The sequence below is a fragment of the Beta vulgaris genome, chromosome 2 (genome assembly GCF_026745355.1).
Source record: "Beta vulgaris subsp. vulgaris cultivar EL10 chromosome 2, EL10.2, whole genome shotgun sequence".
Taxonomy (NCBI): domain Eukaryota; kingdom Viridiplantae; phylum Streptophyta; class Magnoliopsida; order Caryophyllales; family Amaranthaceae; genus Beta; species Beta vulgaris.
The window spans coordinates 18,500,967-18,517,437 of record NC_079203.1 but is presented as its reverse complement, the minus strand read 5'-3'; the positions used below and the strand labels follow the sequence as shown (position 1 = coordinate 18,517,437).

Below are 16,471 nucleotides of genomic sequence, written 5' to 3'. Positions count from 1 at the left end.
TGAACAGAATAAAAGATGCAAAATCAAAACTAAAATTAAGGAAAATACTCAAAGTAGAGAGAAAAAGTAGAATATGAACAAAAATTCCAGTAACAATCCATCACCATCAAGTATAGTCTCTAAAAGACCTAATTTTCGATTAAAATATGTGAAAATAATTACTGAATATGTAAATTAAGAAAAAAATGTAAGTACATCAATTTTGAAAAAATCGAATTCCACGAATAACGTTTATGATTCGTACCTGATGATAATTACTTCGATGGATGAATTTCGATCTAGATAGAAAAGTTCAGACTGTAGTTTGTAATCAATCGGTCGATGATGAGAGGTATGGATTTTTTATTTTCTTTTCCTCAGTGAGTACGTACTGTTCACGCTTAATTGCTAAGAAAATTGTGATTTTGTTTTTACTGCTATGGCAAATCGCAGCCCTTAGTTCCTTTTTGATCTACCGCTTGTAGTTAATTCTCACATATTAATTTATTCTCACATAACTATTCCTTCTCACAGGATCCCGACTCTATATATATATATATATATATATATATATATATATATATATATATAGGAATGTGTAATAGCCTATATTTTAAGCAAGGTTTTATAACGACTTTATAAATGAGATTTGATAAGTATAATAGCTGATATTTTCAGACACGTTTTAGTCAAAGTTAGCTATGTTCATATTAGTAAAGAAATTACTTGAGAATTATTATTTATCGTCTAAAGTAAGTTCCAAGCACAAATAAGTTAGTACGGATTTTATATAATAGAGATATTGAGTTGAAGTTTAAGCTTTGAAATAAAGAGAAACCCATTTTTAATTACAATTTATCTCTTCTCACTCATGCTATCTACTCTAGATGCTAAAGCATCACTCCCTCTTCTTCATAATTTTTCAATCAAGTGCCAAAGTGTATTTTCCCATAGATTAATTGTTCTCTTGAATATTTCAGTTTAATTACCCAAGTGTTTGAGAATTGGGAGAAACCCCAAAACCAAAATAAAAACCCCAAACAATAATTTTCTCTCTCCTCTGATTTTATACCCCGTAATGTGCATGTTCAATTTCTGCATTCTGCAGTCGAAATTTGCCCAAACTTATTACATGAAAGTTGTAGATCTCGAAAAGTTATTAAACTTAGACCCAAAAATCACTTGATTTGGAGTTCGGAGATATGAGTTATGGTCTTTGCAAGTTTGGTGTTGTTACCTTCATTTCTCTCTCCTCTGTTTTTATTCCGACAATCTGTTACCCCAATTATCTACAACATGAAATTCAATTTTTCTCTTTGTCGCTGAATCAAAGTTGTAGATAACTTCGAGTTAATGAATTTGGGCACAGAAATCACTTGATTTGGAGTTCGGAGCTATGAGTTATGGTCTTTGTAAGTTTGGTGTTGCTACCTTCATTTCTCTCTCCTCTGTTTTTATTCCGACAATCTGTTGCCCCAATTATCTACAACATGAAATTCAATTTTGCTCTTTGTTGCTGAATCAAAGTTGTATATAACTTCGAGCTAATGAATTTGGGCACAAAAATCACTTGATTTGGAGTTAGGAGCTATGAGTTATGGTCTTTGTAAGTTTGGTCTTGCTACCTTCATTTCTGTCTCCCCTGTTTTTATTCCGACAATCTGTTGCCCCAATTATCTACAACATGCAATCTAATTTGCTCTTTGTTTCTAAATCAAAGTTGTAGATAACTTCGAGCTAATGAAATTTGGGCACAAAAATCGCTCAATTCGGAGTTCGGAGCTATGAGTTACGTACGCCTTACACAAGTTCAGCACTGCTGCTGTACTTTGTGTTGCGCTGATGTCGTGGTTGGCTTGTTTGCCCATGTTGTCATTGCTAACTTGTTTTCCTTAGCTTGTTGCTGCCATTGTTTTGGTATTCCTTTCCATATGAAGGTATGAGCTAATTTTTCTTAATTCCTCATCTCCTTTGATTCCAATTCAAGTGTGGTGCATTTGGATTTTATATTCTAATTTTAGAAATAAACTTGGTTCTCAATTTTGTTATTGATTAGCAAATATAGTTATGATAAGAGTTGTTAAACTTAAAGATTGAATATTTTATCTTTCTTATTGGATTGAAGCTTCTAATATGAAGCAAGCCTCTTAAGTAAGTTTCTAAAAACTGATTTTTATAAATTATGTCGTTTGATAATACTCTCTTAAATCAGAATGATGTTAATTAGAGATAGAATTGATGTTGTGAGTTGGATTAGTAGAACGGGTTGTATTAAGGGTTGTGATGGTTAGTTCATGGAAGAGTTTAGAAAGTATGAGTAATACAATTTGTTATCTAAATTGTTGTGAGGATGGTTAATGATTGTTGTTATTGTTTTGAGGTCGTTGTTGGAGTATGTATATGGAGATAAATTATGAAGTTCGAGCTATAGTTGGTTATCCAGAATGTCGAATTATTGGGAATTGTTCCAAGGTACACACATGTCCTTCCACCTTTGAATCTATATTCGTGTTTTATGTGATTTCATGTGCTGAGCTTAATAAGCCTTTTATATAAATTCAAAATTATTCAGAGTGTTATTCGTGTGTTTACAAGAGTTGTTAACTACATATTTGGTTTTAAGCTATGAGCGAAAGCTATACATGTGATGAGTTTTACTGAGTGATATTTCTATGAAGAACTGATTGGAGATAGTTGAATCCTTCAATAATATGGATGTGTGATATTTTTAAACCTACTTGTTTCCACATCGAATTTATAATAAGTTTCTTATGCTTAGTAAGTTGATCTTTTATATGAAAGTGTAGCTATGAGAATTAAAGCAATGATCTTTAGTATATCTAACTATATAAGTGATTTTACAACAAGTACTTCGATTTACGAACTAAGCCAGGACGTTAACTCGATACGTTTATGAACTCGCTTTCGATTTAAACTATAGTTATATTTGAAAGTTTCAGAGAAAAAGGAAGGAATTTGATCAAGGATGTTGAGTTAAAATTTCAGGTTTAAGGCAATTGTGAAAATATTTGTGATATAAGTTTTATATGGAACTCTGAAAGTATGAAAAACTCTTTATTATGGTTTGAGATTTTGATTATATATGATCATGAACTTTGAAAATTATGACTTGGAGTTATGAACAAATATGAACTCATGAGATTATAAATCAGAATTTTCTAGTTCTATTAATGACGGGGAGGATCTTTACTCCAACGTAAATTTTAATGAAGAAGTTCTCAAAGGAAAAAATCTCTTAAATTTGAGTCAATTTAATGAACATTATTTTCGAATTTAAGTTCGGAAACACATAAGTCTAGTGAAACAAGTTATATCTTTACAGAATCTCATGGATGAATTATGTTATATGGAGTTTGGAATCTAAGTTAGAATGAGTTTGCTATGAAATGGGTACTTGTGAAGTTTTGTTTAAGAAATACAATTGTCGCTTTGAGGATATTATTAGAAGTAGTCGAATATCCCAAGCTTTACTTATGGCGTATAAACAAGGTTGAATGGTATCACCCGAAGATGTCTTCGAAAATAATAAGGAGCTTGGTTATATGAGAATGAAGAATTGTGATGTCATAATTGAAGGATGAAGTAATTGTTGGGAGGTTCTAACTAAGAAGGAAGATGTTATGTGGTGTTCGTAGATTAGATAGTTAGGAAATAGTAAATTTGGATGTGAATTTCAAAGGTCAAATATTAATTTATGAGTTATGGAGTTGTCACGAGAGATTTGTGAGTTCGGAGGATGTATAGGATTTGAGATATATGAATGTCGTATCAGTGAAATAAAGGATCCAATCTTGGTGGTGGTTTAGAGGAGTATCGATTAGAGAGATATAATTTACAATACTTATGTAATAAAAGATCATATCCGCAAAGGGGTCAAGTAAAAGAGTTTGGAGCATAATTTCTTCTATTGGATGAGTAAGATTATATAAATGGATGTTGGGAAAGAAAAATATAAATCTAGATAATAGAGAGCATGGTAATTAAAGTTATATAATGACAATACTAAGCGTACGGTGTTAAGACGAATATGAGCTTTCAATACAAATACATGGGGACGTATGATTGTGAATTATAAATTTAAGAAAGATGAGGACAACGAGTTGAGTATTGGGAAATATGGAGTGAGATATTTTGACTTACCATCGTAATTGTAGGTGATTTATAATAATGTAATAAAGTTATATTATGGCAATGAAAGTTCATGTATTGGTAATAAGAAAACCTTTAAAGGGAAAATTCATATCATGAGAATTTTGAAATGCTATAGTTTAGATGCTACAAGTTAAAGACGGAAGTCTAAGTACAAAGAGACATTTGATTTCGAATATGTTTTATGTATATTACTTCCTTTAAAAGAATATTTGAGGTAAGTGAGATTATTTGAGATTCGAGTTTGTGTTATAATAAGATTATTGAGGTTCAGGTATTTTGGATATGTTAATTACATTTCAACTTTGTTTTATTTTATATTAATTTATGGACGGAAGTTTAAGTCGTTGATACACTTTGGAATTGAGTATGCGATACGAATTAAGAACAAGAGTATAAGTTTTGAAAGATATAAGTTTGTGTTATTGAGAAAATAAGCATTATGATTTAGTTATTGTTTTATGGGGAATGTAAACAACATCTATGGAGCGAGTATTATTTCTTTGAGTAGTCATGATCCAAAAGTTATTGAGGTTAAGTTTTGGAAATTTCTAATTCGAAGTACCGAGCAGGAAGTTATGTTCATTTTAAATTCAGTGTTTTTGCTGCAATTATTTTGACAAAAGTTCCAAATGTTCAAGTTAACTCAACCCTTTTGGTAAAGTTTAAATGAGCACACTAAGTGCCTATACGACTTTTACAAGCAGTAAAGAATTGATTATTTCCTTATATCTTTACACGTAACTAATATGTGAAATTGTTGACGTAAAACAAAAGATTTCAAAAGAAGATTCAAGTGTTGCAATGATTAGCGACACGATAGTAGTTGTGATTCTTTTTCCTCTGCATGGATGAATATGTGTTTTTTGGAACACGTGTGGTATTGATAAACAGTGCATTTAAACTATTTATGTAAATAAACTATGAATACAAGTGGGTAAAGACCGATACCAAATAAGGTACGGTATGAACAACAACCCTTGGAGGATGAGTGATCTCCTTCCGAACCCTCGCTGGGTGGGTGAAGTCCTGCAAATAATAAAAATGGGACATTTCCTGGTTAAGACTTGCAAGCATAAATATTTAAACGGTGGGGTGACGACCTCCATTAGCTTAGAGACAGTCGGCCCCTTGTGTAAGAAGTCTCTCTCTATTCGTGTTCGCTTTACCCAAATAAATTAAATGCTATAGACCCAAAGGGTTTTGAATGATCTAAGTGGTGATCTTCATGATAAAAATTCTTACTTTAATGCGATTGTGCAAGGATAGTAATCCTGAAATTTTTAATCGAGCACTTACTTGTGAATCATGCTGAATTCTAACATGGATTGTATATGAATGGTCTTAAGCCACCAAAAATGAGGTTTTGGGATGAGCTTATGTATTCAACTGTTGTTGAAATTTGTCCTTATGGCAAGGAACTTATTATCTGTAGTATATGTATGACTACTCTTTATCGGACTTTCTATTTAAGAGTTGCTGGTGTCGTAATAAAACATTTCTAACTATTTGATTTTAAGTCTTTTTTTGAAGTTTAGGATTGTTCCACTTGATGAGTAATACACCGCACAACTATATATTAAGCCGCTAAAATGAATTTCTGGCTGGACAGTGTGTGTACTTAGTTTTTCTGATTTTGTTCTTGGAACCTGTCCTGGTGGGGACAGGGTTCATTGTTAGTGATTTTGCAGGGTTGATGTCAAGGTCTTGGAATATGATTATTGATCAAGAAGAAGATTTTTATGCTATGAAATGTGGGCTGAGGTTAAAGTTAGATGCTTTGTTTGGAAGTATTGGTAACATGTTATTTGATTTTTCAAGTTGTTATGTTGTGGGCCCCTGACCCACAGATCCAAGATCGTTTTTATAGGTTTTGTTTCCGCTGTGAATAAATGTAAATTCGAGGTTTGTTAAGTGTTGATTGTGTTTTGTGTATCTTGAGTGTGATTAGTTAGCAGCTCGGAAGTGCAGGTTGTTACAGGTGTGAATAAATGTAAATTCGAGGTTTGTTAATTGTTGATTGTGTTTTGTGTATCTTAAGTGTGATTAGTTAGCAGCTCGGAAGTGCGGGCTGTTACAGAATGCCAGAATGGGATCTTGTGAAATCATCCCTAAAACTGAAAACTGAAAACAGAAGATTTGGGCCATTGAAATTAGATCCTATGGTTATGATCAAATTCATAAGATTTGGGCCAATTACATTATCTCCTCCAGGAGCCCCATTCTCTCTCTTCAAAACACGACAGAAACCCCAACTTCAATAATTTCTATTCTTTCTCTTCAGACTACGAATTCATCAGACAACAATTCAACAATGAAGAATATCCATTTTCTCTTTCCTCTCATTATTTATCTCTGAGTTATGGTGAAATTCTAACAGCTGCGAAAATGGAGAAACAAGAAGAGAGAGAATAAAATCAGCAAAATTGGAGGAAAGAAGTCGATAACAACATCAAACGTCTCTAATCTCATGTTTTCAGCGTCGATTTTGCTTAGATAATCGCGATTTCACTTCCACCCAACTCCTCAGCCTTTCTTCATCCTATTCGCCGCGACGCCATGTCCAAGTTGTTGTAGCTCGCCGCCGTTAACTAACTCTTAATTATGACCTGTTATTCTCTCTCTTTATTGATCACTTTTCTGTTATTTGTACTTTCTTTTGAATGATGAAACTTGAAACAGTATGTTGTTGTCTGATAATTTCAAGGAAACTTCATATTATAGCACCGATGTTGATTGTTGATTAGAGGAACTTTCTGGTTTTAATTCTAGCTCAGTTTTGTTGATGATGATGATTAATTCTATTTAAGAGATTGGCTAAGTTATGGAGCTGCAATTTGAACTAATTATTTCTCGCATTTTTCTGAAAGTTGAGAGACAGAGAAAAAGGAAGGAGATGAAGGTTGAAGAAGAAGGTGAGGAAAATATCAAGGTGTATAGTTACTCTAATATTAGTCAAAGTTACTATTATAATACTAAAAATTACCCTAAAAGTGGTAAAAGTTACTCTTTATAACCTTGGCATATATAAAGTCATCCTTAATATAATATAGTTACCCCCCAACTGGTAAAATTACCCTTAAAATATATAAAGTTGCCCTTGAAATATATAAAGTTATCCTTAATATAATCTAGTTACCCTAAAACTGGTAAAAGTTACCCTTAAAATATATAAAGTTGCCCTAAAAGTGGTAAAAGTTACCCTGTTATAAATTTTCAGATAAAAAGTTGTTTTCAGCGGATCTCACCCCTATATATACTCCCTCCGTTTCACAATATAAGGCACGCACGATGTTCGAGGTCGAACTTTGACCATTAATTACACTCAATTTATGTCAATAGAAAATTTAAAAGAAAAATATTATTATAGTATTTTTTAGGACGAATCCAACGATATAATTTTTATAATTTTTACTTATCGTATTTGAAAGATATTTGTGATCAAAGCAAATTTTCGTAAAGCGTGAATGCCTTATATTTTGAAACAGTGGAAGTATATATATATATATATATATATATATATATATATATATATATATATATATATATATATATATATATAGGTTTAAGTTCATATGAGAACCACCCTTATGGTGAGAACCGTGAGAACCATCATTTTTCCTCATTTTACGAAGATTTCGATCATTTCATAACGTTTTTGCTCATTTTTTGTTTCACTTATATTATGGTTTTGCTCATTTAACAATTTTATGCTCATTTATCAACGTTTTTGCTCATTGTACATTTTGCTCATTTTACTTTTTTTTCTCGTTGAACTTTTTTATGCTCATTTTACGTTTTTCTTCTTTTACATTTTTGTACATTTTACATTCTTGATAACTTAATGTTTTCTACTCATTTTATGTTTCTGCTCATTTGTTTTTTTTTGCTCATTTTAGGAAGTTTTTGCTCATTTTAAGTGGTTCTCACGGTTCTCACCATAAGAGGGTTCTCACTAGAACCCAGCCCTATATATATATATATATATATATATATATATATATATATATATATATATATATATATATATATATATATATATATATATATATATTGTCAAAAAGAAAAAAAAAACTGCAGCGAACATAGACAGCCCATAAAAGTTCTATATTATGTACTCCATAATCACTTGTAGCCACAACACATCGACAATGACGAAAAAGCTATCTCTAGTTTCATCCCCGTGAGATTCTTGCTACAAGCTTGCACAAACATAGAGCGGATACATTTAACAGAGGAATAAATACAATCGAAAAATTAAGGCCAACATCCTAAGTACTATCTCATATCACATAACAATAACTATTGTCTCTTGTTCATAGAACTCAACAATGTACAGGCAAAGTCAAAAAAAGTATTTCCAATAATAGAACTAAATCTTTATCTCATTGTACATAATTTATGACCATAGACTGTAGTACGTTATAAACAATTTTACACCCAAAATCGTATTCAATAGCACCATTCCTTCATCCATTCTATGTCAAACTCACTGGAAAAACTACATCAACCAGTCCAACAATGACTTCGTTCATGGACTATCTATAGGCTACTTACGAACTCCAGTTCGCTTCAAATGTTTACTTCAACATATAATCCTGCAACAAAGTCAGAACCCTAACATTAAATTAGGTAAATTGGCAACAATATGACCATGAGTTTCTCTTTCTACCTCATTGTATCCTATACAAAAATCCTGTTACATACCAACAAAAGCTGCCAACATGCAGCTGGAAAAGTACAGAAAGGATCACTCTGACATCACAATGGGCAGCTTGGGTTCCACAGATTCAACTAACAAATCCTAATGAAGGCAGGGGGGCAAAAGCCATAATACAGTGAATTCCACACCGGCCTATGCAATATCACCTTTACTGTATAACAGAACTCCGAATAGAAACCACAGCTCTAAGGCAGAGCTTCATTGATGTGACTTAGAAATTCAAATGATGCGTTGTGTCAGATTGATGCTAAAGTGAAACGGTTAGTGAATTATAGAACTGATCATACAATAATTAATGTACAAGTGGCTCTTGCTCACATGGGAAAGTATTGGCATCTCACAAAATTTTCGGTACCAAAGCAAGTCAAAGTGGTACCAAAATAGAGTACTTTGGTACCAACTCTATTTTGGTATCAAATTTCAGTTTGGTACCAAGGTTACATTTTGGTACCAAATAACTCTATTTTGGTACCACTTTGACTTAACTTTGGTACCAAATGAGACGCCTATAACACCTGTGCTCAGATAGTCAAAAGGTAGTTCCAGAAGAGCCAAAGCATTGAAATGGGGTTCTAGGAATAAAAAAACAAGTATAGGAGATAATCAACACGGTTGCTAAAACCATATATTGAGGCATCTTCCACAAAGGCATATTCAGTTTCCAAATACATAGCTGCTGAATCATTTAAAAAACAGATAACGAATTATCAGTTCTATTTGGTGAACATAGGAACAAGAATAATGATCTAAAGCTATAGATTAAAGCACCATCAGTTCTGAAGAAAAAGTTATTGCAAAAAGTAAGAAACCTGAGCCTCTCAACACATCAAAACAATGGAACTGATATTCATTATAATTTCTTTTGGGAACCTAAAGTGGGTTGGACTTGAAAGGAGGAAAATAAAAGGAATCCATCCTGCAAAAATAGACTCAAACTCAATATCTCTGAGTCACACTTCAGAGGTGTCGAGCGCACTATTGCTCACTTGCCTGCTGCTAAGAAATGATCTTCAATCAGGAATTGGTAGGTGATAATCAATAATTTGCAGGGACCTATTAGAATGCGGTGGCTAAATCTACATTTAAGCTGATGATGACGCTTATTTTATTTTCAAATCCTAGGCCATAGAAGAAAGGTTACAATTATTAAGATGCAGCCATCCTCTTTTATTTACAACCCACTGCATCTAGGGAGACTGACAAGGAATTCTTGTTCTGAGTTTTAGTAGCCACTAGGCATGATGCTCTCTTAGAATCATAACTAATGATGTCATGAGTAACAAGAATCTAGCTCAGTAAATTAAATACTAAGTATTGAGACCCGTGTAGTAAGAGTTAGAAGGTATCCAGAATATGGAAAGCCATGGGACAAAATCCCCAGTCACATTATCAGTACAAAATTGTAGCCTTGAACAGAGAGTCAGACACATCGATCCAAACACCTGGAGACAAGTGAACCGTGCAAGGCCATGTTCCAAGGGATGGATGAGGAGCACTAAGCTACATATCTTAACCGTTGAGCTAACATTGAAGCTACTAAGCCGGTAACTAGTTGGACTTTGGAAGGATCTACATTCAATATTGAGTTAGATTGTGGCAGGTTTCAGTCTTCACCATTAAGAATCAAGAGATACCACTTTTAAGAAAGTTGGTGTTTCAGGCTCAAATGGTAACTTGTTAGCGTTGGATTACAGAAATGAGCAGGCACAATTTGTGTCAAGCTAAACTTTCCTATACTAAAACTAACTATGAACTATTAGGCAAGTCAACGACCTTCGGCATCTAAAATCTAATGGAAACAACATCCTACGCAATTGTTATAAGAAGGATAAACAACCACCTTCGGAAATTGTACAGGAAAAAAATAACACCCCCTTCCCCTCCTGCCCTTTATGAAACCTTACTAGCGGAATAGAGAGATTATGTTGTAGTATATTAGGACACCATGTTCGAACCAATGGTGCTTTTATTATAAGGTGTCCAAAACAATGGTGTTCAATTAGCTTCGGGTATAATACCCAGACACGGCATTTTGGCTGATGTACCATTGTCAATACAACCCCACACAGATCTAGGTCAGTAATAAGAAGCAAATACTGCATTTAAACTCGGATTCGGAAAGATCTGAGAAGAGAGAAACCCGTGGAGATAGAGAAAGGAGATTGCTTACCAAATTTGCTCCACACCATCGTTCATTGTCCAACTCGAAGCTAAATTCACTGGCCACAATTAAAGTGAAAAGAGTACCAAGGAAGTCGTGTTCTTAATATTTTTACTTTCCCTTTTTTCAATTTCACCTTGGAAATAAGGCTTAGTTGTTGTTGTTGTTTGGGTAGCAGAAGGGGAAGTCTCGACATCCAGTCTCTCTCTCACTGCCTTTTTGTTTTTGAGTAAAATCTAGACTCGTGGGGAGGCGCTAACTCTATTAATTTTTGTTTTTCACTTAATATATTCTTTAGAACTTTGACTTTTCAACTACATACTTTCAGATGTTCAAATCAACAAGGAATATATAAGGCTACAAAAACTGTATTTCATATTTAAAGAAATTATTGATTAAATTATTCAAGTAAAATTTATACGTATAAAAAAAATTAAGATAATTTTTTTAAAATAACTCGTATCCTCTTCAATCTTCCCCGTGAAAAAATTAAGGACGGTGTCACGGTCACTGTATCCAGAATTTTCAAAATCGCTGTATTAGATACTCACATCCACGCCCTTATCATACACTCGTACCCGTGTCACTGTAACACAAGCTCTAGTCAAGCAGTAGAGAGGAATCCCACAAATATCCCCTTTAAATAATTGTGTAAGTTAATATCTTTCTCAAGTTTATCTGCCATTTCACTAGACAAATGTAGTGCTAGATAGTCAATTGGCAGGGTACTAACACTGCTTCTATCAGGTCTTGTGATGTGTTAATGTAACTTAAACCAAGACGGAAAACAGCAGGATTTTCAAATAACTAAAAGAAATGAGGGTTCAAGGAACTCGAGCACAAAGGCAGAAGATATCCCTACCGATGAAGAAGATTATGCTAAGGCCTGGTTGAAAAGTTTGGGATCATTGATTCTCATGTTAGTTCAAGATACTTCAACGATTACTTAAAATAATAATAACCCTCTTCAAGTCCCAAAGTGGGGCTTTTAGAAATCCAAATCAAGAGAGAAATTCAGGATTCTTGGGCCATACACCTCTAAGACTAACACTACAATTGCAGTACAGATTATAAAGGTAAATGTGACAGGTCACTTCCTATTTCTACCATGCCACACTGCAAATGGATGGTACCAGCATAAGGGCTCTTAAGATAACTAATAGTACAATCCCACAGGATAATTTGCAACCAACTACCACGGTTTGAACTAGAAAGGTAACTTAAATTAGAAAATTTGAACATTCAATAGCCTAAAAACATATAAACATTCAATAGCCTAGAAATCTATATACAGGCGGGGTCTCATGAGAAAGTTTCTAACTAGGCTTGTTGTTCCTTATTTGGCCGTTTTCATGTTGCCTCTTACCATACATATTACACGGACATTGGTACAAGTATCCAATAAAAGGTCCAATACACTAATTTTGAAAATTTTGGACACGAGAACACTGTACTACATTTGGATACACAGACAGTAATACTACAATCTTATATTTTTATATTCATATGATTTAATTTAAATTTTTAAGCAATAATTTTTCTAAGTTATTAGATACAATTTTATAGCCTTATTTATTCCTTGTTAATGTGAAAATATTTCAATATGTAGTTGACAAGTCAAAGTTCTAAGAGATAGACCTTAGTTTTCAAAGGTGAACAAGGCAAAGGCGCACGCTTTCCGTATGCAAGACACATTGTGGTTATTATTAGTATTGTGCTTTTGTGGTTTTATTATTTTTTATTATTTTTATTAAATTTTTCTTTTTCCCAGAAATTATTTTTCTCCAAAAAAACTGAAGTTGATATGTGGTAGAAAAAGAGTTAATAAAGAACAAAAATTGCAACCTTCCAAAAGAAAAAGGGGAAAAAGAAAAGGTTGGCAGAGAAAGGTACATCTCTTGAAAAACAAAAAAAAAGGTTAGTATCAAAGAAACAGGAAAGTACCAAAGAGAAAGAGGAAAGTATCCAAGAGAAGCAAATATAGAAGATCCAAGAAGAGAAGAGTAGACGGAAAAGAGAACATCGAAGAGGAAGAAAGAGGACCTGACGCTTACTCGTCGACGACAACAACAGGAGATGGGTCAAGTGGTGGATGGTCGCCGCCAAATCTTGAATTAGGGTTTTTCTCCCAAATTAGGTTTTCTAATTATGATTCAATTTGATAAAATTTAATGCAATTAACAAAGCGCTTTTGTTCGAAAAAATAAATTAAAGGTAATTTTCCCTTGAAAAAAAAGTATTTTTTTTTGGTTTTTTCAGCTTTTTAACTCAGATCTACACCCTCTCTCCTCTCTTCTGCCTCTCTAATAAAGGCGGCAAGGCGGTGCGCCTTGCGCCTCTCTCAAAGGTGGTAAAAAGCGTGCACCTCATATCGCATATTGCTGTGCGCTGTGCACCGCTCGTCGGATGCGTTTTCGCCTGCGCCTTGAGCGCATTTTCTAAAACTAAGGGATATAAAGTAAAAAAAAAAACATAAACCAACAAAATCAACCCCTCTCCACATGAGTTTAGATTACTAAGAGAGGGAGATACGTGGGGTGCCCAAACTGTACACTCAGCCCCCCGCCCTAAATAAATCATAGAAACTGTACACTCAGCCCCCCGCCCTAAACAATATTAAGAATGTGATTAGCATTCACCTACTCTCTCAAGTCTCGACTCCAGCAATGGCCTGCAAAAGAAATGGCGACTTGAACCAGGGCGATGTTGTGGAGCATAACTGTTAAGCAACCTCTCTGTTTAGTGCAGGATCCTCACCTCATATTTGACCGTATAGCAGTGCAAATGGTCATATCTGACTCGTATTTTACGGGACCCATGTTGAGTCGTACCAACACTCGTACATTGGGTGAATATGCCGTGTCCGAGTATTATAGGTTTCATGTGCTGAGGATTGATTGTTTACTGGATATCTAACTCTTAATTAAAATTGATTTTCTCATGCCTTCACCCCCCCGCGGGAGGAAAGAAAAATTTTGCAGGAGTATGAGCTTCAGAGCATTTTTTTTTTTTTGAGAGAGACTAAATACTGAGCTCTAAAGAACAATTTCATCATAGAAGGTTCCACCAATTCCCCTCATTTGCTGAGTATATTACAAGCAATTTGTGAAAATCTCACTCTACAAAGAGAGTAGTACATCGGACAACCTTTACCCTAGGGTTTTGGTTATGTATAGGAATTTCTTGGGAATAAGGACAAACTGAAGCTCAAACACAGGTTATAAGTAGAGGTCAGCTGTAGAGGAAGGAGAGTTAGCATGGAGACGATATTGCAAAACAGAAACAGTGGCAGGAATCTAGGAAGATGGAAATGCAACTATGGTTCAAAGATGCAGGCACCTGATCTCTGAAAATGTAAAGAAGGATGAGCAAGGATGCATTCAAATATAAAATGAAAACAGCCTCAAATAAACGAGACACAATGCAGAGTCTAAGCAATCTCTTTTTGTTCAGATGAAGATCACAGGTCACTTATAAAATTCTAGATTGGTTTCAGTAAAAAAGTAATTGAGATGTAGGCCGAACAAACTAACAGACCCGTAGCAAATGTACGTGTGTTTCTGCTTGGGAGATTGAGAGAGAGATAACCGACAAAGACACAAGGAGAAGATGAGCCATCTACTGTGCCAACACAATTGATAGAGGCATTAAGAGAGCAAGACGAGAGATTCATTGGCTAGAGAGAGATAAAGAGAGAAGATATTACATATTTTCTATTGAATTTCAATGTATGTACAGAATAATGTTGAGGTTTGACTACTGTTATTACAAACAAAGTACGTATGCAGTGAGTTTCCAGTCAAGAACATGCAAGTACAGAATAATCATGACGACAATACAATCCACAAGGAAATGAAGGAAAAAAGTGTTGCTACTGCTCATTATCCATCTCTCAACTAGTATACAAGTGTATATGATAAAGATTATCATTCTAGAAAACAGACTGAGATCAATAAAACATATAGGAATATGTCGCAGAAATTCTACCTGGCTAGGAAGTGCGTTTCCATTCGCTGAGTCCTGCTCACATAACATAATGTGATGATCTGGCAGCCATGCTAGCAACATGAGCTTGCATCTGAGCGGCTCTAACTTTCCCAGAAGTAGCCCGGTGGAAAAACTGCTCTCTCGACAACAGCCTCACATTCTTCAAGTACTGATCAACAGGAATTACTCCTTCCTGAACCGCCTTATCCAAGGAATAAATAACATCCTCTATCGCCAAATCAAAAGCGCTTGCCTCAATCATCTGCTTCGAAAGAACATCACAAGGCTCAAATGCATCATCAACATCAATATCATTCCCAATCTTAGACATCTTCTCCTCGTTTTCCCTCAACCACCCTTCCAAAACATCCGCATTGGTCAAAACCATCTGCAACTGCTGTTCCAGCCCTTCCTTCTCATCCAACATCTCCTTCAACCCCTTATTCAATTCCTCCTCCCGCTGCCTCAAACTCGCTTGAGCACTAAACAAACCTTCCATCTCTGCCTCCCTCGTCTTCCTCAACCCTACAACATCCCCATGTACCATCTCCACAAGCTTATTAACAGCATTCCTCTTAAACACCTCGTTCGGATCATCCGTCCCATTTGCCCTCTGCGGCGAAGGCGGCATAACCCTTCCACTCCCCACATAAGGGGATGGTGGAAAAACCCTAGGTGGCACTGGCATCCCAGGATGCCCCACAGAGCCAGAACTCATCGAACCCGAAAACCCCGAATTCGACAAATTCCCAGTTAAACTAGGACTAGCACTATGGGTATGATTAACAATAGAACCCAAATCAGGTTTCCTCTGCGAATAAAGAGGAGGATCTCGACCGAAATAATGACTCAAATCACGAGCTAAATCAACAAGATTAGAGCTAGGGTAAATCCATTTCTGCAAATAAGGGATATTAACCATACCAGAAGGAGTAACATGAGGGTGCGGTCGTTTGATGATCATATCACGAGTTGGTGTGACGAATACGCAAGGAGGATGACGTGGGTACAATTCCATAAGCCAAATAACGACGGGGATGTTGTATGTGACGCCTTGGTACAACATAGGAACAGTGCCATCGGCTTGTAGGAGGTTGACGGTGCGACCGTCGTTGTGCGTAAAAGTTGCGGTTTTGGGTTGAAGAGAAGGGTATGTGTCGGTGAGAGAGACAAGGTGTTGACGGATTAGCCACTTTACGTCCTCGGAGTATGGGAGGGAGGATGGACCACGCTGTGAAAGGACGTTGCTTAGGAATTGGAGGGTTTGGGGGCTCGAACCCGTGCTATGGAGCGGGTGCGGAGGAGCCATTGTTGGACTTTGGTGTTCAACAAGATCAAGCAGGTTGGAGAAGGGATAATTGAAGTGAACTTTTTCGAGGAAGGAATTTTCGCGGAAGTTTGGGAAATAGTCCAAGGAAATGTTTGGGAAAATCCTAAACTCAACTGGAGAA

The 16,471-nt window shown here is 35.2% G+C and overlaps 1 protein-coding gene and 1 long non-coding RNA gene across 3 annotated transcripts; one reads left to right on the top strand and one right to left on the bottom strand.

The window, feature by feature from the left end:
- Positions 1 to 946: 946 nt before the first annotated feature.
- On the top strand, positions 947 to 6,084 carry LOC125495151 (uncharacterized). The gene is made up of 2 exons (XR_007271833.2): positions 947 to 2,451; positions 5,817 to 6,084. It is a non-coding gene; the product is annotated as an uncharacterized LOC125495151 (long non-coding RNA).
- A 2,309-nt stretch (positions 6,085 to 8,393) lies between these two features.
- Positions 8,394 to 16,471, bottom strand: LOC104887212 (protein ELC-like). 2 transcript variants are annotated; one of them, XM_057392530.1, is made up of 2 exons: positions 15,021 to 16,471; positions 8,394 to 8,766 (listed from the first exon to the last, which is right to left on the bottom strand). In XM_057392530.1, exon 1 carries the CDS (start codon positions 16,327 to 16,329, stop codon positions 15,058 to 15,060), a length of 1,272 nt encoding a protein of 423 aa, XP_057248513.1. In that variant the 5' UTR covers positions 16,330 to 16,471; the 3' UTR covers positions 8,394 to 8,766; positions 15,021 to 15,057. The 2 variants fall into 2 exon arrangements, with proteins under 2 accessions (XP_057248513.1, XP_010670108.1); XM_010671806.3 differs by having other exon boundaries at positions 8,394 to 8,747; positions 15,021 to 16,470.

Coding starts and splice junctions, on each gene's coding strand:
- LOC104887212 (XM_057392530.1), bottom strand. CDS start 16,329: ATGGCTCCTCCGCACCCGCTCCATAGCACGGGTTCGAGCCCCCAAACC.